General features: G+C 35.1%; 1 protein-coding gene across 1 annotated transcript in view; it reads right to left on the bottom strand.

The window, feature by feature from the left end:
* LOC133321134 (fibronectin type-III domain-containing protein 3A-like) overlaps window positions 1–26,197 on the bottom strand; it is a gene marked incomplete at its 5' end in the record, with an annotated part of 39,712 nt that extends 13,515 nt beyond the window's left edge. The window contains 1 exon segment of the mRNA XM_061530228.1: window positions 26,003–26,197. Within this exon segment, the coding sequence (XP_061386212.1) occupies window positions 26,003–26,197 (195 nt within the window).
* Between the last annotated feature and the right edge of the window lie 490 nt (window positions 26,198–26,687).

The following is a 26,687-nucleotide window of genomic DNA, read 5'->3' as shown; positions in this document are numbered from 1 at the left end:
TTCATTGCATTTTGTAAACGTTCAAAAAAACCTAAAAATTATTTCTGTAGAAAAATATAAATGAATTTTAGTCGGGGTTTTTTTTCTATACTTCCATATTCAGAGTTAATCAACGTCATCGTGGTGGCGAAAAAAACCCAACCGGCATAAATATTTAAATAAGTGAATGTATAGTTTTTTTTTTTTCAATTTTAGTATTTGTTATGTAGGCGCTGCTGTCAGTCATAATAATTGTTTTTATTATTATTAATTGTAATGTGATTAAAAAATTAAGTATGAAATATAAATTAAAAAAGAAATCGGAACTCACACCATGTACCATGTATGGACGGTGCACTTTAAATATTTTTGGGTTTAGAAAAAAAAATTGTAAGATATTTACCTTGTTTCAAACCTACAAATATTTTTATACCCTACACAACTATGTTGTCAGGGTATTATAGCTTTGTGCAGCCCCAAAAGTTTGTAACGACGCGAAATATTGGTCCTAGACCAACCTTTAAGTATACCGATCGTCATATCTCGACTAGCTGAGTCGATCTAGACATGTGTGTCCGTCCGTCCGTCCGTCTGTCCGTCTGTCCATTATAATTTGTAAACACGATACAGGCCACAGTTAAGGACCAATCTTCACGAAATTTTGCATGTAGGATGGGTTCTGGCCAATGAAGACCCCTATTGTTTTTGATAAAGATCGGTTTATATTTAGGGGATGAAATGGACCAAATACTAAATTTTTGTCGGTTTTTCTGATCGCTCCAGAGGCTGCAGTTATGGTCCGAACATCGTGAAATTTTACATGGAGAAGGGGATCGGGCCTAAGAATAAGCATGCGTGTTTTGATAAAAATCGGTCAATATTTAGCGGGTCAAATGGACACTGACTTTTGTGTGAAAAATTACAAAATTTGTATTCTACAGCGTATATATTTACTCCTGAATGGCATAGATCCGAGAAGTTGATAGTATATCCAAAAGGAGTGGTTGACCTTTAAATTGATACCAATTATGTTGTCGTAGGTACTCGGATGCGGGAGTTACACCTAAATATTTACAGGTATCTCCGTATTTGTATATTATTTAGTAAAGCATTATCACCCTAAAGAGCGGAACTATAGCGCAGATCGATTTGAAATGTTCCATGAGGTTCCAGTTATGGTCAAGGACAACGCCTATAATTTTCGGTGTCGATCAGATGATAATTTTGGAATGAAGTGGACCGAAAACTTAATTTTTTGTGTTATTTTCGAGTCGATATATAAACCACAAATGAAAGCCGAACATTACAACACAACCCACGGAAAATATGTCAGTGTGAGGAAGAGGTGCTGTTTACCTCTAATCGGGCAAGAGGATGCTAATATCACAAAATATTGCCCAGGCTCGGAATAAACATCCGCAGAAAATTTGAGTTCCGTGATAGTTGTGTAGGGTATGGTATGGTCGGCCCCGATACTGCTCCGCTCACTGGTTTTATTTTAAATTTGTATTTAAAATATTTAAAAAAAAAAATTTTAAATAATATTTTTAAAATTTAAATTAAAAATATCTAAATTCCTTGTATAAATTATACACAAACTCTGTCGCGTTCATTCAACTCATAAAATATAACAATTTAATATTTTAAATATTTCTAACACCCATTCACACTTTGTGGCTGTATTTGTGTGTGTGTGTGTGTGTCTTTCCGTGTTGTCTCTGAACGTGTATGTGTTTGAATAAATTATAATCTTAATTATCACATTGCATGCGTTTTATTAATTAAATATTCTAAAACACAAAACTGTGATGTGCCAGATATTCATTAACTTTTTATTATAAATTGTTTATATACCGGAATGGTTTTGTTACCGTTACGTTAATAAAAGGGTAATAACAGATGGCAAACTGTTTTATGGTGACTGAAATGCATGCAATATTTATTGCATGCACACACACAAACATACACACAGATATATTTTGTTATTTAAAAATATTTTTTTTTTTTATTTTTTATAAAAAATATGTATTATTTCAAAGGTCCTAAGAGGCGTGGATTTTATAAAAATATTTTTTCAAAAATCAAAGGGGCGTGGATTTTACAAAAATATTTGTTCAAAGTCATCAGATTTTATGGGGTTCTTGGGCGGATTTTATAAAAATACTTGCAAATTGCCCGCCACTTCTTATGCGGAATGGGAATACAAAACATGTGAAAAAGCGTTAAGTTCGGCCGGGCCGAACTTTGGATACCCTCCACCATATATGTACTGACAGGTACTCGAAATAAAAATATAGCTAACATACCAAAAAGTGTACCTATACGGACATTTATGCAAACCGATTATGGTTCTAAATATTGGTCCTAGACCCCATGTTTCTTTGGACCAAATTTGTTTCAAAAAAGTTTGACTTCATCCCACATTTGTCCATCCAGTTCATGTTCGAACATGGGGAATATCGGTCCACCCCTTCTGGTACCACCCACACAGGGTCTAAACCTAAATGAAGGTTACAGTACACATATCTATATACATATATATATATATATATATATATAAGGTTAATTACCGAACCTTATGTTCTGGGGACGACCCCAAGAAGGGGACGAATATTAATGATTTTTATAGGGAGATTTGTTACCATATACGACTACAAAATACCAAATTGCAGCAAATTCGGTTAACAACGCGCTCAAGACCCCCCAAAATACCGAAAATTGGGGGTACCCTTATGTGGGGGCTATTCGAAAAAATGGACCTATATTCATAATTTTTTGTGGGAAAATTTGGTACTTATTAAGAATTTAAAATACTAAATTACAGCGGAATTCGGCGGAAAAATACGATCAAACCCACCAATATACTGAAAGTTAGGGGGTATCGTTATATGGGGACTACTGGAAAAAGTGGACCTATATTAATAATTTTTTGTGGAGACAGGTAGTACCCAATAAGAACCCAATGTAGTAAATTTCAGCCAAACTCGGCTGAAAAACGCGTTAAAGAACCCCAAAAATACCGAAAATTGAGAGGTACCGTTATATAGGGGGTTCCAGAAAAAATTGACCTATATTTATAATTTTTAGTAGGGAGATTTGCTACTCAATAAGAACTCAAAGTACCAAATTTTAGCGAATTCGGTTGAAAAACACGCCCAAGAACGGACGGACGGATATGGCTAGATCGTCTTAGAATTTTACCCTGATCAAGAATATATATACTTTATAGGGTCGGAAATGAATATTTCGATGTGTTACAAATGGAATGACAAAATTAATATACCCTCCATACTATGTTGGATGGTATAAAAATATTTCATATGGAAATCGTGAATACTGTATAATTTCTTGTACAATAGTTTTGAAGTCCACCTCTATTTCTACATCTAATATCAGGTTTATTACCATTTAGTACTCTTCCTACACATAAACACTATTTTCCGAATTTTCTCTTCTTTTATTTTATTACACAGTTTAAAAATAGATCAAATTTTAGCAAATACGTACAGGTTCCACATTTACTTCCATTTAGCACTTTTCGAGCACATAAGTACACATTTTAAAGACTACCTTCATACCATCACCACCACCACTAAATTTAGTACCAGTTAGTACAAAAACCCTTTGGTATTTCTTTCTAACCCTCCGTTAGTGAACCACATTCCAAATTTTAGGTTTTGAGCTCTCTCCGTTATCCAAATCGAAATTTAGTGCATTTGCTATTCTATTTACTATTCGTACACATCAATTCGAGTTTCCAAAGTTCTCTATAGCTCAATACTAAACATCAACAGTAATCTAAATTCCAAATCTCTGGATTCAACCAAATTCAAATTGTTCCAAATTTAGTACCATCATGCTCAAAAGTAAGAATTTCTAAAACTACATCAATCTTACCCTCTAACAGTAATCTTAATTCGACCAAAATCCAAATTGTACCAAATTTAGTACTTTTCGTACACATAAGTACAAATTTCCAAATGTACCTCAATACTGTTTTCAAATAGTAATCGTAAGTCCAAATTGAAAAATTCCAGCTCTGTCTGTTTATTAAAAAACAAATTATACCAAATTTGGTGCCATTCTGCACTTTTCGTACCCATATTCCAAACCTATCTCAATATTCCAAACCTGCTTTCAAATAGCAATCGTAAGTTCAAATTTAAAAATTTCAGCTCTGTCTGTTCTCCAAATTCTACCAGATTTGGTATCATTCTGTACTTTTCCTACACTCCCACAGTAATCTAAGAGGCAACTTTCAGAATTCGTGTTTTAACCGTTCACTCAAGTCCAAATTGTACCAAATTTTGTGCTTTTCGTACCCATGTTGCTTTTCGAATTTCCAAAGCTACCTCAGTCATTCACTCCAATAATAATCTTAAGTCAACATTTAAGGATTCCAGCTCTATCCGTTCACCTACAACCAAATTGTACCAAATTTAGTACCACTTATTACTTTTCGTAGAGGTAAGTACGAGTTTCTATAACTTCTCAATTTCACACCCCAAAACTATTTTTAATGAAAAATATCAGGATTCCAACACTATCCGTTCACATAAATCCAAATTGTAGCATATTTAGTACCATTTAGTACTTTTCGTACTATAAGTTTTGAATTTTCACCACTGTCTCAATCCTGTACTCTAACGGTAATTTTATTTTCAAATAAAAGTTTTTGATCTCTATTCTTGCATTTAAATCTAAATTGTACTAAACCTAGTACCATTTAGTACACCTAATCACACATTTTCAAAACTACCTCCAATCCTACACTCCACCCTTAATTTTAATTCCAAATTTAGGACTCCCGCTGACACAGAACGAATTGTACCCTATTTAGTACCATTTAGTGTTTCTCATATCCATAAGTACGAAATTTGAATACTACCTTAATCCTGTAATTTGCATTCCAAATTTAAGTTTTCCATCTCTATCCTTTCACTTTAATCTAAACTGTACCAAATTTAGTACCATTTAGTATACGTAATGACACATTTTCAAAACCTAACGACACATCTCAATCCTGCACTCCAACAATAATAATAATTCAGAATTTCAGGATCTCAACCCTATTCATTCACACAAAAACAAATTGTTAACTATTTGGTACCATTTAGTATTTTTTGTTTCTATAATTAAGAATTTCATAAACTACGTCAATCCTACACTCCAAAAGTAATTTTAATTCGAAAATTCTGGAGTCCAACTCTATCCATTCACACTTAATCAAGTTGTACCAAATATAGTACCATTTAGTACACATAAGTGCTATGCTTCAATATCTCAAATCTGTATTTCAAAAGCAACCATTATACCAAATTTTAGGTTTCCAGTTCTCTCCATTCATCTAAATCCAAATTGTAACAAATCTAGTGCCGTTTAGTACTTTTTGTAGACATAAATACGAATTTCAATTACCAAATTTAGTACACAGTAGTACAAATTTCCAAAACTTCCTAAATACCCCAATCCTACACACCGACAGTGATTCTAAACCAAAGTTTCAGGATTCCAACTCCATAGGTTCACCCACAATTCAAATTGTACCAAATTTTGTACACAGTATTACCAATTCCAAAACTTCATGCATACCGCAATTCTAAACCTCCACAGTGATCCTAAATCCAAGTTTCAGGATCCTAACTTTATCGGTTCACCCATAATTCAAATTGTACCAAATTTAGTACTCAGTAGTACGAATTTTCAAAACATTCTACATACCCCAATCCTACACCCCACAGTGATCCTAAATCCAAGTTTTAGGATTCTAACTCTATCGGTTCACCCACAATTCAAATTGTACCAAATTTAGTACAAAGTAGTGCGAATTTCCAAAACTTCCTACATACCCCAATCCTACACCCCGACAGTCATCCTAAATCCAAGTTTCAGGAATCCAACTTTATTGGTTGACGCACAATTCAAATTGTACCAAATTTAGTACACAGTAGTACCAATTTCCGAAACTTCCTACAGACCCCAATCTTAAACCCCAACAGTGATGCTAAATCTAAGTTTCAGTATTCAAACACTATCAGTTCACCCACAATTCAAATTGTACAAAATTTAGTACAAAGTAGTGCGAATTTCCAGAACCTCCTACTTACCCCAAACCAACACCCCCCACAGTGATCCTAAATCCAAGTTTTATGATCTTAACTCTATCGGTTCACCCACAATTCAAATTTTACAAAATTTAGTACACAGTAGTACCAATTTCCAAAACATCCTACATACCCCAATCCTACACCTCCACAGTGATCCTAAATCAAAATTTCATGATTTTAACTCAATCGCTTCACCCACAATTGTACCAGATTGTACCAAATTTAGTACACATTAGTAAAATGTATAAAACTTCCTACATATATCAATCTTACACCTTAACAGTGATTCTGACTCCAAATTTCATGATTCTAGCTCTATTGAATCACCTAATATAGAATTGTACCAAATTTAGTACCATTTAGTACCCATAAGTATTAATTTGTTAAACTGAATCCTGATCCTACATCCCCACAATGATCCTAACTCCAAACTTCATTGTTCCAGCTCTATCGGTTCACCCAAATCCAAATTGCACCAATTATAGTACGATTTAGTATTTTTCGTACACATACGTAAAAATACACTCCGACGGTAATGTTACTTTCAAATTTCAGGATTCCAGCTCGATTTGTACCTCCAAATCAAATTTGTACCAAATATACTACTCTATAGTACTTTTCGTACACATGAGTATACGCTTTCCAAACTCTCGTCATATCGACCCTATTTCTCAACTTTAATTTGCATTTCAAATTTCAAGTTTTTAGCTCATTCCATTCACATGCTACGAAATTGTACCAAATTTAGTACATTAGTACCATTTAGTACCCAGAAGTATTAATTTGTTAAACTGATTCCAGATCCTACATTCTACATCCCACAACTCAAAACTTCATTGTTCCAGATCTATTGGTTCACCCAAATCCAAATTGCACCAATTATAGTACGATTTAGTACTTTTCGTATACATAAGTAAAAATTTCCAAAACTACGTACATATCCCAATCCTACACTCCGACGGTAATGTTACTTTCAAATTTCAGGATTCCAGTTCGAATTATACCTCCAAATCAAATTTGTACCAAATGTAGTACCATATAGTACTTTTCGTACACATGAGTATACGCTTTCCAAACTCTCGTCATATCGACCCTACTTCTCAACCTTAATTTGCATTTCAAACTTCAAGTTTTTAGCTTAATCTATTCACATGCTACGAACTTGTACCAAATTTAGTACATTTCAGTACTTTTCGGATACTTATAGTTCGAATATCCAAAAAACCCTTTGCTAGCAAAATTTCAGAGTTCTAGCTCTACTGGTTCGCCAAATACAAATAATACCATATTTAGTACTTTTTAGTACTTTTCGTACCGTTCAAGTACGAATTTCCAAAAACCCAGCCTTATCTCACGCCTATACACCAACAACAACCCACACTCAAAATGTCAAGTTTCTAGCTCCACGCTTCGGGTGGCGTAAGGGATGATAGATACCAAGCAAAGGCTCTAATTGGCTTTAACATGGCGAAGTCCAAGCTTATCTTGGTGCCTTTTTCAACTCAATTGTGGACACTGACCTCCCCGCCGTGCCACCTGGGGAGCTATTTTCATCACCCTATGAAATAGTGAGCTAATATGTGCCGCGAGTTCACCCATAAGAACTATAAAAATGGGTTGAGGCTTCGGGATAGTTGCCCACTCTCGGAAAACCCAACCTACTATGAAAAAGCAAAGAAAAAGGAAAACCAAACCCCCCTAATGTTGACGACCCCCGCAAACTTATAAAGGAAAACGATCTGCGAATCTGCACTTGGAATGTGCGCACGTTGTACAGAACAGGCGCAGTGTTCGCTTTGGCGAATGTACTCAAGAAGTACAAAGCCGAAATTATTGCCTTACAGGAAATGCGATGGAAAGGGACTGGCGTAAGTAAATCAGATGATTACGCCCTGTATTATATAGCTGCCATGAAACGAGACATCCATTTGGCTGCGGATTTATGTTTAACAGGAGAATAAAAGACCTCATCTCCAGATTCACTCCAGTAGTTGAGCGAATTGCTATAATCCGTATAAAAGCGAAGTTCTTCTACATCAGTCACATTTGCGCCCACGCTCCGGCCGAAGATAAAGATGAACAGACCAAAGACATATTTTACGAGCGCTTAGAAACAGCATATGATCGTTGCCCTGGCCATGACATTAAACTTCTGCTAAGAGATTTTAGTGCAAAAATCGGAAGGGAAAATATCTTTGGCCCCACTGTCGTAAAATTCAGCCTCCATGAAGAAACATTAGACAACGGCATGAGTTTGATTAACTTTGCGGCAGCAAAAAACATGGTAGTTAGCAGCACCAGATTCAAGCATCTCGATATACACAAGGCCACCTGGATTTCTCCTGATTAAGCAACTAGAAATCAAATTGACCATGTTGTGATAGACGGAAGGCATTCATCCAGTGTATTAGACGTCCGATCGATCCGGGGAACGAATATCGATTCGGACCATTACGCATCGTCTTAATGTAGCAGCAAAGGTGCGATCTAATGTAACACGGAAATTTGACGTCGAAAAACTGAAAAACACAACAGATAGCAGAAGCCTACTCTGCTCAACTTACCCAACTGCTTGACGAAAGCACCCCTGGTCCCTATAATAATATCGAAGCACAATGACAGAGAATTGGCCACTTCCTACAAACTGCAGCAAAAGCAACACTTGGGTACCAAAGCCCACCATCATGAAATCCGTGGAACGATCAGGACTCTGTCGTAATGCTACTGATATGAAAAACGCAGCGTATAGGGCAACCCTGCGGACAGTAGCAACACGTATTGTGATGGAGAATTATTGGGAGAAAAGGAGAGAGGAGAAACGTATTTTCAGAAAAAAAGAAGAAAGAACAAGAAAAACGTGAGCGTGAGCAAATCGGGATGTACAGGAGTCAGAATGAAGTCCGAAAATTCTAACAACGGGTAAAACACCAAACCGAAGGCTTTGTTGCAGGCTCATCCTCCTGTAGAGATAAAGAAGGAAATCTGGTGACAGATACAGACAGCATGCTGAGGATCTGGAAGGAGCATTTTGAAAAAAAAACTTCTGGTATCAAATGGTAGCAGTGAAGTGGATACCCCTGAACCAATAATAGATGACGGTATAGTGTGTATACCACCTAGCCAAGATGGAGTGAGAATAGTAATAAATCGGCTGAAGAATAATAAAGCATCAGGTGCCGATGGGTTACAAGCCGAACAATTCAAGACTGGTGGTCAGATGCTGGTAAGGAGCATGCACCAGCTGATTAGTACAATTTGGCTAGAAGAATGCATGCCCAATGATTGGAACCTCAGTATCCTGTGTCCCGTTCACAAAAAAGGATATGTGCCAACTATAGAGGATATGTGCCAACTATAGAGGAATACGTCTCCTTCCCATCACATATAAAGTGCTATCCAGCGTACTGTGTGAACGACTGAAGCCAATGGTCAATGACATTATTGGACCATACCAATACGGCTTCAGAACTGTCAAATCCACCATTGACCAGATTTTCACTCTGCGCCAAATCCTGGAGAAAACCCACGAATAACACATCGACACATTCCACCTACTCGTCGACTATAAAACCGCATTCGACAGCCCTATTCGTTCAGAGGTGTTTTACAGCCATGTCTGCGTTTGACATTCCTGCAAAATTAATTCGGCTATGCCTTTATACACTCCTCTTATAGTTATTTCCTCTTTGAAAATTTTCCCAAAAAAATATTTTCAAAATTCACTACCAATATTTTCCGCCCAAAACATTGTAACCGTCATGTTGATTGCCTAATTCGCTTATATAAAAGTGAGCGGCTAAACTGTAATTTGCCTAAAAATTGCCACTCACTACTCTACTACTCACTATTCGGCATCATCTAAATCAACTCTTGTGTAAAATTACTTAATTGAAATAAATTGCAAAGAAAATTTGTTATCGTTTTGAGCCAGCAATTAGATTTCCATATTTTGTGCCTATACACGTCCGTCCGCCCGTTTGTGTGTGTGTGTCGATTTGTGAGTGTGTGTTTGGCGCTTTCAAAAATACCCATAAATATAATTTCTCTCTATTCGGAATATCCACACAACCAACAACAACAGACACTTGATTGTAGTTGTTGTATATACCAGCCAAATTGAAAATCGTTTAATAATTATTTTCAATTTGTTTCCAATTTTGTTTTTTCGGATGCCTCTGTTTGTTGGTTTTCGAGAGTAGTTTTAGTGTGGCCTGGCAAATTTGGTTGTATTCAGCTACGCTGAATTTCAAAAAATTACATTAACTGTGTATTTTCCAACAACAAAAACAACTACACTATTTTCAATAATTGCACGAAAAATCAAGAGGGCTAGGGTTTTGAATTTTTTTATTTGGTATTGTATTGTTCGTTGTTGCTATATGATCCGCTACTATTCCCCCGGCTAGCTTAAAAATCATTCATCATCATCCACATCATCATTGCGATTTCTCAGAATTAATGGCAGCCTCTCCAGCACTCCTGACCATTCCCGGCTAATAAAAAAAAACAATAAATATTCGTTATTTAATATTTGTTGTTGTTGGAAAGCAAAGTCAACCAATTTTTTTCAGTGTTGGTCGGCTGATACCGTTATAGCCATAATCGGGATAGAAGAAAATGGGGAAGGGCGGGAGGTAGTCCATTCTATACATGGCCAATAATGTAGAACAATGATGTATGGCTGGCAACGTGTTGTTTATCGGCAATTGTCATATACATTGTTGTTGTTGTTGTGTGTCTATTTGTTGTAAAATGGGAAATTTATTTTGTGTCGGTGGGTAATTCAATATACCAAAGTTGTTGTTATTATTATTATAACATGGTCTGATTGTAATTCGCAACGAAAATTTAGCGGTGAAATATGAGCTTGTAATAGCTAACCCAATGAAATATTTTTTTTCAAGACCTTAGACAAGGCGTGGATTTTTTTTTAAATATTTTTCCCAGACCTTAGACCGCTCTAAGACAAAACAAGGCGTGGATTTTTTAAAGAATATTTTTTCAAGACCTTCGACAGGTCGAAGACAAAACAAGGCGTGGATTTTTTAAAGAATATTTTTTTTCAAGACCTTAGACAGGTCGAAGACAAAACAAGGCGTGGATTTTTTAAAGAATATTTTTTCAAGACCTTAGACAGGTCGAAGACAAAACAAGGCGTGGATTTTTTAAAGAATATTTTTTCAAGACCTTAGACAGGTCGAAGACAAAACAAGGCGTGGATTTTTTAAAGAATATTTTATCAAGACCTTAGACAGGTCGAAGACAAAACAAGGCGTGGATTTTTTAAAGAATATTTTTTCAAGACCTTAGACAGGTCGAAGACAAAACAAGGCGTGGATTTTTTAAAGAATATTTTATCAAGACCTTAGACAGGTCGAAGACAAAACAAGGCGTGGATTTTTTAAAGAATATTTTTTCAAGACCTTAGACAGGTCGAAGACAAAACAAGGCGTGGATTTTTTAAAGAATATTTTTTCAAGACCTTAGACAGGTCGAAGACAAAACAAGGCGTGGATTTTTTAAAGAATATTTTTTCAAGGCCTTAGACAGGTCGAAGACAAAACAAGGCGTGGATTTTTTAAAGAATATTTTTTCAAGGCCTTAGACAGGTCGAAGACAAAACAAGGCGTGGATTTTTTAAAGAATATTTTTTCAAGACCTTGCGCAAGTACCCATGCTTCAGATCCATATAACAGCACGGGTAGTACCAGCGTCTTGTAAAGTGTGAGTTTGTTCTGGCGGGAGGTGGCCTTCTTTCTAAACTGCTTACTTAGACCATAGTAGCATCTGTTGGCCATCACAATCCTTCTCCGAATTTCAAAACTGATGTCATTCGTTTTATATATGGCGGTACCAAGGAATATAAAATCGTTAACTACCTCCAAGCTGTAGTTCTCAAGTTCCACAGTTGGTCCGAGTCTACTGGACGTCTTGCGCGTTGATACCATCAGCTTGGTCATCTCGCCGTTTACTGCCAGACCCACATTGGCAGACTCCTTCTCAATTTGTTCAAAGGTGGCTGTTACCGCTCGCAATTTGCGACCCATTATATCGATGTCATCGGCGTAGGCGAGTAACATGTGTTGTTTGGTGTGCATTTCCTGTAAAGCTTTGTATTTCTTGAGTACATCCGCCAAAGCGAAAACTGCGCTTGTTCTGTACAACGTGCGCACATTCCTAGTGCAGATTCGCAGATCGTGGTCCTTTATATGTTTGATTTGGTCTGGTTTTCTTTTTCTTTGCTTTTTCATAGTAGGAGGGGTTTTCCGAGTGTGGGCAACTAACCCGACGCCTCAACCCATTTTTTTATAGTTATTATGGATGAACTCACGGCACATATTAGCTCACTATTTCAACGGGTGATGAAAATAGCTACACCAAGTGAAACCGCTTGGAGGTCAGTGTCCAGAATTGTTCACGCCACCCTTGAAAAACTATTCTTTAAAAATACACGCCTTGAATAAGGCCTTGAATAAATATTCTTTAAAACTCCACGCCTTGTCTAAGGTCTTGAAAAAATATTATTTATGAATCCAAGCCTTGGTCTAATGGACCTTGAAAAAATATTCTTTAAAACTCCACGCATTGTCTAAGGGCTTCAAAAAATATTCTTTGAATCCATGCATTGTCTAAGGGCTTGAAAAAATATTATTTATGAATCCACGTCTTTGGTAGACCTTGAAAAATAATCTTTATGCATCCACGCCTTTGGTGGACCTTGAAAAAATATTCTTTATGCATCCACGCCTTGGTCTAATGGTCCTTGAAAAAATATTTTTTAAGAATCCACGCCTTTGGTAGACCTTGAAAAATTTTTCTTTAAGAAATCCACGCCTTTGGTAGACCTTGAAAAAAATATTCTTTAAGAAATCCACGCCTTTGGTAGACCTTGAAAAAAATATTCTTTAAGAAATCCGCTTTGGTAAGGCCTTGATACAATACTCTTTGAAAAATCCATACCTCAAATAGACCTTGAAAAAATATTTAAAAAAAAAATTGTCCTGATTTTTTTAATAAAATGCTCTTCAAAATTGTTTGCTTAGCCTAAAACTATGCACCACACATTTAAATTTACATCGGTTTATAACTTCATTGGGTTACATTTATTCCGGAATTGTATTGAACATTATTATTAATCTGACTGCCATCATACGGTACATTTGCCATTGTGACTACAATAACAACAACATTTGTGGTATCCATTGCATTGCAACAATATGCGTGTTTGTGTTAACAATCAAGCGTATCGTGACATCTTAACACATACAAGCAAGCAGACACATAAATAAATATTCATAAATGTATGTGTGTGTACGTATATGTTTACATATAAATAAGGCAGATCTGGAAACGTGTAGATGTCAAGGGGTGTGTGTGCGTTTGGGGGAGGACTTGATTGTAATATTTTAATTTAATTATATGCTCTTGGTGTTTTTGATGTTGTTGTTCTAATACAATTTTAATAAAGAGTGCTGTTGCTGTTTTGAGAAATGAAGTGAAATAAATTGGCCATATTTTTTTGGTGAAATATATATGTGTGCCTCCGTGTGAGTGTGTGTGCGCGTGCATTTATCACAAAATATCATCAACCATCAACCACACATATGCGGTTAAATCAGGTGTAATTATTTATTTATTATTTATAAAGGTAATTTTGATGGGTTAGGCATGGTCGGATTTTGCTGTACTCAATGGCAAAGCCAACAGAAGCTTCATCATTGAAATTTATGGCACCAACAAATTGCCAATGATGTTTTTGTTGTTATTTAATTAAGCTAATGCCTGATTGCGTTTTGGCGAGAGAACACACATACACACACAAACAAAATAATAAATATAAATATTATGTTTGCGATTGATGGCGGCTACTTAGTGGGTCAAGTCAAAAGGTCAATGTTTTGAGGCATGCTGAGATAAATAATAATGAAAACAAAAAAAGAATAACAAAAATTAATGGAATTTTTCCTTCACATGGATGTGAAGGTTGTACACGAGAAGACAGCTCTTTATTTTTATTATTTGGGATTAACCATTGTCTGGACGAAGTTAATTGAAATATTGGATGGCCAGACTAACTGACATTTTGTTTTAACAAAACAGTTAATTAAGATAAATATTTTATTATAACCCAAGCAAAAAAAAAAAAAAAAGAGAACCGGAGTCAGGCTATTGTTTAAGGTACTATAGAGGTGGCGTGGCCTTGGACAAGGCGTGGATTTTTTAAAGAATATTTTCTCTAGGCCTTAGATAAGGCGTGGATTTTTTAAAGAATATTTTCTCTAGCATTTAGATAAGGCGTGGATTTTTTAAAAAATATTTTCTCTAGCCCTTAGATAAGGCGTGGATTTTTTAAAGAATATTTTCTCTAGCCCTTAGATAAGGCGTGGATTTTTTAAAGAATATTTTCTCTAGCCCTTAGATAAGGCGTGGATTTTTTAAAGAATATTTTCTCTAGCCCTTAGATAAGGCGTGGATTTTTTAAAGAATATTTTCTCTAGCCCTTAGATAAGGCGTGGATTTTTTAAAGAATATTTTCTCTAGCCCTTAGATAAGGCGTGGATTTTTTAAAGAATATTTTCTCTAGCCCTTAGATAAGACGTGGATTTTTTAAAGAATATTTTCTCTAGCCCTTAGATAAGGCGTGGATTTTTTAAAGAATATTTTCTCTAGCCCTTAGATAAGGCGTGGATTTTTTAAAGAATATTTTCTCTAGCCCTTAGATAAGGCGTGGATTATATTTTTTTCTAGTCGTGGATTTTTAAAGGTGGCGTGGGGTATGATAGATACCAAGCAACGGCTCTGATTGGCGTTAACATGGCGAAGTCCAGTCTTATCTTGGTCCCTCTTTCATCTCGATAGTGGGCACTGACCTCCCCGCGGTGCCACCTGGGGAGCTATTCTCATCACCCGATGAAATAGTGAGCTAATATGTGCCGCGAGTTCACCCATAAGAACTATACAAAAATGGGTTGAAGCGTCGGGTTAGTTGCCCACATTCGGAAAACCCCTCCTTCTATGAAAAAGCAAAGAAAAAGAAAACCAAACCCCCTAATGTTGATGACCCCCGCAAACGTATTAAGGACCACGATATGCGAATCTGCACTTGGAATGTGCGCACGTTGTGCAGAACAGGCGCAGTGTTCGCATTGGCGGAAGTACAAAACCGATATTATTGCCTTACAGGAAATGCGATGGAATGGGACTGGCGTGAGTAAATCAGATGATTACGCCCTGTACTATAGCTGCCATGAAACGAGACGTGAATTTGGCTGCGGATTTATGGTTAACAGGAGAATAAAAGACCTCGTCTCCAGATTCACTCCAGTAGATGAGCGAATTGCTATAATCCGTATAAAAGCGAAGTTTTTCTACATCAGCCAATGACATCAATGGGCCATACCAATGCGGCTTCAGACCTGGCAAATCCACCATTGACCAGATTTTCACTCTGCGCCAAATCCTGGAAAAGACCCACGAAAAACACATCGACACATACCACCTATTTGTCGACTATAAAGCTGGATTCGACAGCCCTATCCGTTCAGAGATGTTTAAAGCCATGTCTACTTTCGGCATTCCTGCACAATTAATACGGCTATGCAGGATAACTTTAAGTGGCACAAGGTTAGCAGTTAAAGTAGGAAAGGGCCTATCGGAACCCTCTAATACCGAACGAGGATTCAGACAAGGTGACAGTTTGTCGTGTGAACACGAATATTTTTTCAAGGCGTGAATTTTTTAAAGAATATTTTTTCAAGGCGTGGTTTTTTTAAAGAATATTTTTTTCGAGGCGTGGTTTTTTTAAAAAATATTTTTTTCTAGGCGTGGATTTTCTTTAAAGAATATTTTTTTCGAGGCGTGGTTTTTTTAAAAAATATTTTTTTAAGGCGTGGATTTTTTTAAATAATATTTTTTTCAAGGCGTGGAATATCGATTCGAACCATTACCTTGTCGCACCCGTCTCACTGTAGCAGCAAATGTGCGATCTAATGTAACACGAAAATTTGACGTCGAAAGCACCCCTTGTCCCGAGAACAATATAGAAGCACAGTGGCAGAGAATTGCCCACTCCCTACAAACTGCAGCTAAAGCAACACTTGGGTACCAAAGACCACCATCAAGAAATCCCTGGTACGATCAGGAGTGTCGTAATGCTACTGATATGAAAAACGCAGCGTATAGGGCAATCCTGCGGACAGTAGCAACACGTAATGCGATGGAGAATTATCGGCAGAAAAGGATAGAAGAGAAACGTATTTTCAGAAAAAAGAAGAAATAGCAAGAAAAATGTGAGCGTCAGCAAATCAAGATGTACAGGAGTCAGAATGAAGTCCCAAAATTCTACCAACGGGTAAAACACCAAACCGAAGGCTTTGGTGCAGGTACATCCTCCTGTAGAGATAAAGAAGGAAACCTGGTGACAGATACACCAAGCGTGCTGAGGATCTGGTAGTAGCAGTGAAGTGAATAGCAATAAATCGGCTGAAGAATAATTAAGCAGCAGGTGCCGATGGGCTACAAGCCGAGCTATTCAAGATTGGTGGTCAAATGCTGGTAAGGAGCATGCACCAGCTGATTAGTACAATTTGGCTAGAAGAATGCCCATGCCCAATGATTGGAACCTCAGCATCCTGTGTGCCAACTATAGAGGAATAAGTCTCCTTCCCATCGCATATAAAGTGCTATCCAGCGTACTGTATGAACGACTAAAGCCAATGGCCAATGATGTTATTGAACCATACCAATGCGGCTTCAGACCTGGCAAATCCACCATTGACCAGATTTTTCTCTCTGCGTTGGTTAGGTCATGTTGTGAGAATGGATGAAGATGTCCCAGCCCAGAAGGCATATAAAAGCGAAACAGCTGAAGGTTCACGCAGAAGCGGAAGGCCACGAATACGATGGAAAGCTCAAGTCGAAGACAACATTGCCGAGAATGGTATTTCAATATTTTTCTAAGGCCTTAGACAATGCCTGAATTTTGTAAAGAATATTATCTCTAGGCCTTAGGCAAGGCGTGGATTTTTTAGAGAATATTTTCTCTAGGCCTTAGACAAGGCGAGGATTTTTTAAAGAATATTTTTTCAAGCTATCACACTTCACACTTCATCATTTCAATTTTGTCCCCTTTCCATTTACAGTAAACCTGTACTGTCGTTTTTTTTTTTCTTTGACCAAGTTTATTTGTCTCCTGTAAATATTTTCATATCAACAAGAGAGAGGGGGACAGAAATAGTGGGGGAAAACCCCAAGTGCTGACACAGGACAAACACAACACAAAAGCCAATTAAAAGTTATTTAAATTATTTATTCTGGAATTTCTTGTGGCCATTCAGTCTTCTGCTTCTTCTTCGGTTTTACTGCAAAACTTCTTGGGTGAGAATAATTTCATTTAAATTCATAGATGTGTAACTTTAATTGTTGTCATAACAAATTTCTGTTGAAAAACACATTTTGTGTTTGAAAGAAAGAAATAAAGGGAAACAACATTCATGGAGGGAGTATAAAGTAAATAAAACTTGTTGACAGGTGACAGGACAATATGCGAGAGATGTGAGTAATATGGGAAATATGAAAGTGTGCATTTGTATGGGAAAAATATTTTTTAAAAAATCTACATTCACCTTGGATCTTGATAAAATATTCTTTAAGAAATCTACACTTCGTTGGGCCTTGACAAAATATTATTTAAAATATCTACTATTTGTTAAAAAATCTACTTCTTTGAGATTTTTAAATATTTTTTAAAAAATCTACTCCTTTGAGTTTTTTTTAATATTTTTTTAAAAAATCTACTTCTTTGAGATTTTTTTAATATTTTTTTAAAAAATCTACTTCTTTGAGATTTTTTTTAATATTTTATAAAAAATCTAAGCCTTCGATTTGCTTGGTAAATATAAAATCTACGCCTTCGTGGTGCTTGGAAAAAATCTATGGTTTGCTAGGCCTTGCAAAAACATTATTAAAAAAAAATCAGTAATGTTGATGGGTTATTTGGAATACCAGTTGTATTTTCTTTTTGCAAAATATTCAGGCTGAATCCCAGTTTGTTGTTTTTATAAAAACAACTTTTTATTAAAAAATCTACGTTCATTCTTACAAAAATAGTATTTAAAAAAATCTACCCTTTAGAGTTGCTCGACAAAAATATTATTTAAAAATTGGTTTCTCTTTATAAACTCTACACCTATGTATCTTTTAACGAGTCTGTGTTTTATATCTCTTAATAAAAATTCTTAAATAAAATCTATATTTGCGGCTTTAAAACTAAATATTAGAAAAATACAGGCTATACGCCTTTGGTACTTCAGTGCGTATGATTGAGGACAATAATCATACGCATACAAGGAACAAATCAATATTACTCATACGTTAGGACTTCTTCGGACAAAAGGAACACTTAACATATTTTTTACTATTTTTCCAAAGACTACTAAGGCGAGTTTTTGCCGAATGTTTATTTCAAAGTCTATCAATGGGTTGATTATTTAGCAATATTTGTTTCATTAGCTGTTAATGTGTTGATTACTTAATAATTATTAAAACATTGCCATTGGGCTTGAAAAATATATGGTTATTAAAAAAAGATTAAAGAAATCGACGCCTTGTAGTGGGCCTTGTAAAATATTAAAAAAAAAAACAATCCTCTAAAAATCTTTCAAATATCCATAGGTCTTGAAAAAATATTCATTCAATATTCAAATCTGTAGAAATCAACGCCTTTTCTAGCACCCTGAAAATATATTCTTTAAAAAATCCACGCTTTGTCTAGGTCCCAGAAAATGTCTTTTGAAAAGTCCAAGCCTTATCTAGGTCCCTATAAATATTTTTCTTTTAAAGATGTACGCCTTGGTCCCTAAGATATTATTTTTTTTTAAATATACGCCATGGTCCTTAAAATATTATTTTTTTAAATCCACGTCTTGTCTAGGTCCATAAAATATTGTTTAAAAATCGACACTCTGCCCTTTTTAAAACAAAAATTTAAAAATATAGGCTATAGGCCTGTGGTACCTCAGTACATATGATTGATGGTAAAAAGCATCGCGTCCTAGGGAAAAATAGTATAAGTCATACTAAAACCAGTAAGGAAAGCGGTAAAGTCGGACTGGGCCGACTATATGATACCCTTCACCACTTTGGGTATATTCTACGTATCCTAAAAGGCGTCGCATTTTCGAAGGAACATTGACATGAAATTGAACGAACGAACTGAATTTGTGATCTTTATCTATATCTAAACCGGCTGACATCAACCTATGCATTGTTTAAAATTTAATCTCAATCAGACACCCATTGATTATTTGGTAACATGAAAATTATATATGGAAGCTATGCTATACCTACATCTGAACCGACTTCAAGGATACTTGCCAGCGATTAATTTATATTAACTTATGTACGTTGTGTCAATCGGCCTAGCTATGGATCTTTAGTGCACCATTTACTAAAAATCTGACGAAAATATATGTAGGAAGCAGGGACGTACGCAAATGAATTTTTTTCACATTAAATTTTTGTTTGCAACAGCGAATTTTTTCATTTTGTACTAACGGCCCACCCCCCCGAAATGAAATCCTGTGTACGTTGCTGGTAGGAAGTGTATGTAAATCAGAACCGATGTTCATGAAATGTTGCACACATCATTCTATACTTAATTCAGTACGATATAACACAATCGAAAGATATATGGGGACTTTGGTGCACCATTTACCTAAAATCGGACGAAATTATATATGGAAGCTATATCTAAATCTGAACCGATATTCACGAAATTTAGCACACATCGTTCTAGACTTAATTCAGTACGATGTGCCAAAATTCGTGCAAATCGAAAGATATATAGGGACTTTGGTGCACCATTTACCTAAAATCGAACGAAAATATATATGGGAGCTATATCTAAATCTGAACCGATTTTCTTCGAAATTTGGCACACATCATTCTACACTAAATTCAGTACTCTATGCCAAATTTCATGCCAATCGAATGATATATAGGGACATTGGTGCGCCATTTACCTTAAATCGGACGAAATAATATACGGGAGCTATATCCTAATCTGAACTGATTTTCTCGAAATTTGGCACGCATCATTCTGGACCTAATTCAGTACTCTGTGACAAATTTCGTACAAATCGAAAGATATCGAGGGACTTTGGTGCCCCATTTACCTTAAATTGGACGAAAATATATATGGGAGCTATATCTAAATCTGGACCGATTTTTCCCAATTTCAATAGGGTTCGTCCTTGGGCCAAATAAGTGACTTGTGTCAAATTTCATCCAAATCGGATTATAAATGCGACCTGTACTTTGTTTACAATTTAACATCGACAGACAGACGGACGGACGGACATGCATAAATCGACTTAGAAATTGATTCTATGCATATTCTCGAAAGGAACCATGTGTCTATCTCGTTTCCTTTTGCCTGTTACAAACATATGCACAAAGACATAATACCCTGTACCACAGTGTGGTGAAGAGTATAAAAAACGTAGGATATATATATATATATATATATATATATATATATATAATTAATGATTCAGGGCGTAGATATTAAAAAAATATATAATTTTTTGACACTTTGCTCTTTGTAATCAAAATATTTAAAAAAAAAAATTAAAGAATAGACCTTTGGTACTTCAGTGCATCAGTCATACGTTAGGGTTTCCTCAGACACTATAATATTTTTTAATAGCTATAAGTGCGTAGGTTGGTTTTAAAAAATTCAATCAAATAATGCAATCAATCAAAAGACTATCAATGCAATGATTTTTGTAAAAATAATTTTTTCAACAGTTCATAAAAAAATCATTTTTTCAGAAGTGAAAAGTTTCCTTAAGACCACTTCATATGTTCAGACTGACACTCATAAATCTACATTTTATTCTGATCAAGAATATATAGTAGGTCTCCGGTGAATATTTCGAGGTGTTCCAAATGGAATGACAAATTTAATGACCAATGGTGATTTTTTCCTTCTGGGCTAAACCCGACAAGGGCATTCGTTCACATAAGGAATTATCCACACCTTGTGGGGGAAAACATGAAATTTTCGTGTAAATTTTCGAAAAAAAAATATTTTATGTAAAATGTATAATGTGCTGTACTTATGAGTTAATTTGGTCCGTATGAGTGTGGATAATAATCATACGCACCCTTGGTGCATATTAATATTAGTCATACGTTAGGACTTCCTCAAGCACTGTGAATTAATATTAATATAGTCTTTGTCCACAATCATACGCCCGCTGTGTATTACACCCACAAATAAATTTTCTATGGTTAATACCAATCTTTGGTGCGTATGCTTATTGTCGACAATCATACGCCCAGTGGTTTTGATTTCAAAAGAACGTTAATATACCATTTATCATTTATTCTTTGTTCGACAAACAGTCGATGGCATTCACATGACAATTTAACTTCTCTATGCCACAGAGAAAAAACCTTATCCTCTTATCCCTTACCTATACCTAACGGCTATATGTCACATCCTGTTAATTGTTTTGTCAAATATATGTTACCACATAGAAAACAGGTGTGTGTGTGTGTGTGGAGCGTATACATTTGGACAATAGATTAACATAAATAGCTGCAGGGTATATTTAAATATTATTGTTGACATTTCCCACATAATCCAATCCAACAACACACACACAAATTTGGTTAAGAATAAAAGTTAAATTTTCGGCACATAATAGAACATAATTTATTACTATTATTATTTCTAACTGCTGGCGGCATTTTGTAAGGTGTATGAATAATATGACCCCAAGCAGGTCATTAATAATATATATTTTTGGTATTGAATTGTGAATTTATGGATTAGTCAGGAAATTAACGGAATGGAAGGATAGCAATTTGTGAGGAGAGGGAGAAAATATATTTTTGGTGTGAGGATATTGTGTGAGGAACTTTTTTTTTGATATATTTTTCCGAATGGCTATCAAAATAGTTATGAAAAATAATGAAAAACTAAATCACATAAATATTCACAAGATTTTAGTTATTAATTTTTCCACTTTCCTCCAAAATGTCATTGTTTATATTAACAAAATTCATCTTTCCCAGTAGACGTATGATTGTTATTAATAAAATTAGTACACTTGTCCATGGTGACGTATTACTTATATTCTACAAATTAACAATCATACGCTCCCCATTATTTCAAAAATGATTACAATTCCTAGAAAATCATTCAAGTATTATTGATTTTAAACTTTTAATTAAAATTGATTTCAAATTAAATAGATTTACTTGCAGAAAATATCGTTGGCATTTCAAGACATCTTATTGAAATTTACTTTCAATTAAAATTATTTTGATATACAAAATTCCTTAACTTAAGAAGTTTTTCGTACATAATTACTTTATCCAATTTCACAAATTTACTAAGAAATCATCATTAGCTTCATCATCATCATAGTTATGGCATAGCATATTTTGATTGGCTAAATTTTTAATTAGCCCAAAACTATATGTTCTGCAGACAACATGAAGACAATTAGCAAAATTTTAAATTGTTCAATATTTGTTATTTGGTAATTTATGTGAAATCAATCAATGAAACGAATATTATTACACATGTTTGATATTGTAATCAATTAATCTGGATAGCATGAGTAATCTAACAATAGGACAAAAGAATGTATACAAATGTTAACAAGCAATTATTTGAAGAACAAGATGTTGAAGAGAAGGCAGAATGATGTGTGTACACTTAAAATAATTTTGATAGGAATTAGAATTGTTATGAAAACTATGTGGAAATTATTTGAAATATAATCCTTGAAAATTTTCAAATCGTTAATAAATCCACACTTTACAATTATTTAGAAATTAGTCTTGTGGTACCTCAGTGCGTATGATTACGGTCGATAATCATACGCACTCTAGAAACCAATTAATAATAGTCATACGTTAGGTATTCCTCACGTACTGTAAATACATATTAAAAAAAAAATACTTTTTATACCCTACACAACTATGTTGTCAGGGTATTACACCTTTGTGCAGACCCAAGAGTTTGTAACACCGCGAAATATTGGTCCTAGACCAACCTTTAAGTATACCGATCGTCATATCTCGACTAGCTGAGTCGATCTAGACATGTGTGTCCGTCCGTCCGTCCGTCTGTCCATTATAATTTGTAAACACGATACAGGCCACAGTTATGGACCAATCTTCACGAAATTTTGCATGTAGGATGGGTTCTGCTCAATGAAGACCCCTATTGTAAAGATCGATTAATATTTAGGGGATGAAATGGACCAAATACTTAATTTTTGTCGGTTTTTCTGGTCGCTCCAGAGGCCGCAATTATGGCCCAAACATCGCGAATTTTTGCATGGAGAAGGGGATCGGGCCAAAGAATAAGCATGCCTGTTTTGATAAAGATCGGTCAATATTTAGCGGATCTAATGGACCCTGACTTTTGTGTGAAAAATTACAAAATTTGTATTCTAGAGCGTATATATTTACTCCTGAAGGACATAGACTCAAGAAGTTGATAGTATATCCAAGAGGAGTGGTTCACCTTTAAATTGATACCAATTATATGGTCGTATGTACTCGGATATGGGAGTTACACGTAAATATTTTCAGGAGCTTACGTATTCATATATTATTTAGTAACATATTGCCACAATAGAGGGGGAAAATATAGCGCTCATCGCTTTGAAATTTTCCTTGAGGATCCAGGTGTGGTCAAGGATAACGCCTATAATTTCTGTGATGATCAGATTAAATTTTTTGTATTTTTTCGAGTCGATCTATTGGCTACAAAACCGAAAATCACAACACACGGTGAAGTGAATCCGGACAAGTAATTAGAAGGGCTGTACAGAATATTGGGATATTCGGAAAATATGTCAATGTAAGGAAGAGATTCTGTTGATCTCTAATCGGCCAAGAGGTAAAATATCACAAAATATTGATCAGGCTCGAAATAAACATAAGCAAAAATTAAAGTTCTGTGGTAGTTGTGTAGGGTATCATATGGTCGGCCCCGTCCGACTATACTGCTCCGCTCACTGGTTTATTACCACTTTTGTTATGTTTTTGTAAAAAAATCTACGCCTTCTGTGTACGCCTTAAAATTTTTTCTTTAAAAAAACTACAACTTGAAAAATATTCTTTAAAAAATCTACGCCTTCTGTGTACGCCTTAAAATTTTTTCTTTATAAAACTACAACTTGAAAAATATTCTTTAAAAAATCTACGCCTTCTGTGTATGCCTTGAAAAATATTCTTTAAAAAATCTACGCCTTCTGTGTATGCCTTGAAAAATATTCTTTAAAAAATCTACGCCTTCTGTGTATGCCTTGAAAAATATTCTTTAAAAAATCTACGCCTTCTGTGTATGCCTTGAAAAATATTCTTTAAAAAATCTACGCCTTCTGTGTATGCCTTGAAAAATATTCTTTAAAAAATCTACGCCTTCTGTGTATGCCTTGAAAAATATTCTTTAAAAAATCTACGCCTTCTGTGTATGCCTTGAAAAATATTCTTTAAAAAATCTACGCCTTCTGTGTATGCCTTGAAAAATATTCTTTAAAAAATCTACGCCTTCTGTGTATGCCTTGAAAAATATTCTTTAAAAAATCTACGCCTTCTGTGTATGCCTTGAAAAATATTCTTTAAAAAATCTACGCCTTCTGTGTATGCCTTGAAAAATATTCTTTAAAAAATCTACGCCTTCTGTGTATGCCTTGAAAAATATTCTTTAAAAAATCTACGCCTTCTGTGTATGCCTTGAAAAATATTCTTTAAAAAATCTACGCCTTCTGTGTATGCCTTGAAAAATATTCTTTAAAAAATCTACGCCTTCTGTGTATGCCTTGAAAAATATTCTTTAAAAAATCTACGCCTTCTGTGTATGCCTTGAAAAATATTCTTTAAAAAATCTACGCCTTCTGTGTATGCCTTGAAAAATATTCTTTAAAAAATCTACGCCTTCTGTGTATGCCTTGAAAAATATTCTTTAAAAAATCTACGCCTTCTGTGTATGCCTTGAAAAATATTCTTTAAAAAATCTACGCCTTCTGTGTGCCTTCGAAAATATTCTTTTAAAAATCTACGCCTTCTGTATGCCTTCGAAAATATTCTTTTAAAAATCTACGCCTTCTGTGTATGCCTTGAAAAATATTCTTTAAAAAATCTGCGCCTTGATTAAGCCTTGAAAACTATTTCCTAAAAAATCTACGACTTGATTAAGCCTTGAAAAATATTCTTTAAAAAATTTACGCCTTGAAAACTATTTCCTAAAAAATCTACGCCTTCATTAAGCCTTGAAAAAATATTCTTTAAAAAATCTACGCCTTCGGTATGGCTTGAAAAATATTCTTTACAAATTCTACGCCTTATCTAAGGCCTAAAAAATATGATTGAAAAACATAGGTGCGTATGATTGCTGCCAGTAATAATACGCACCCTTGGAACTAATCAATATTAGTCATACGCTAGGGCTTCCTCAGGCACAATGAATACTGGAAAAAAATTATTTTTTCGTACGGATTATAACTTTAAAACCTCAGAACTTTTTCATATGCCAAGTTACCACAATCACGTACCTCAATCGTAGTCAATTAGAAAATTATTCAAAAATCCCTTTCATGCAAAACGCAGTAGTTATTTTAAAATCAAACACCGATGTGCGTGTCAATAGCCAGTTTGTCAATCCCTTGTCAGTGAATCACCCAGCCCAGCCTACAGGAAGCGAAGTCTATTCACTTTTGAGAAGGTTATAGACCTCCATTTTTCCATTTGCATTGTTATCGGGGTTAACTTAATGACTCAACATTAAAGAAAATTGAAAGAGCTCTCTCCCCCCCAAAACAAAGAGAGAGAGTGAGAGCGAGAGAACATTTAAATATGTATGTGTATGTTTTGGCTTTTATACTTACAAATGATGGATGTATGTGTCCTTGGCCGGCATGTAACTGCTGATATTGTTGCGGTGACAATACCACATGTGTCAATGTGCCACTTTCATTGACATACGGCTGTACCATCTGACCCTGAGGCACCTGTACTGGCACTGTCATTGGTGGTGGGGGACGATTTTGTGAAACCATTTGTACAGTTGTAGGACCTGCAAAAAGAAGGAAAAACAAAAAAGAAAACAAATGAAAAGGAGGTAGAAAAAAAATTGGTAACTCTCTGGGTTTGTTTAAGAATGAGTGATTATTTCAAATTAAATTTCAGTCGACTCTGGCAAAGGAGAATGTGCCGAAAGAAAGTTTTTTTTTGGTAAATGACAGCATCAATTTGCCAATGTCAAAAAAGAGTATATATGTATGTGTGGGCGAGAGTGTGTTTCGTATGGTCTTATCACTTAACATGATAAATTGTTTGCTAAAGGGTTGATTTATTCACGCCCTCCATTGTTTATTGTTTGTGAATATGGTGTGTTTATTGTAGTTGTTGTTTTTGGATATAAGTTAAAGGATTTAAATTTGAGTATTTCATGTTGGTTAATTCATTGTAACCTGGGGGCGTATGATTATTGACATAATGTATGCGTATGATTATTGACATAATGTATACGCCTCAGATTATTGCAGGGATTTTATAAATATTATAAATTAC

This window comes from Musca vetustissima, unplaced genomic scaffold (assembly GCF_032173495.1).
Source record: "Musca vetustissima isolate MV318-11 ecotype Yass unplaced genomic scaffold, APGP_CSIRO_Mvet_v1 utg19474, whole genome shotgun sequence".
Classification (NCBI taxonomy): domain Eukaryota; kingdom Metazoa; phylum Arthropoda; class Insecta; order Diptera; family Muscidae; genus Musca; species Musca vetustissima.
This window is presented reverse-complemented; position numbering and strand designations above follow the sequence as displayed.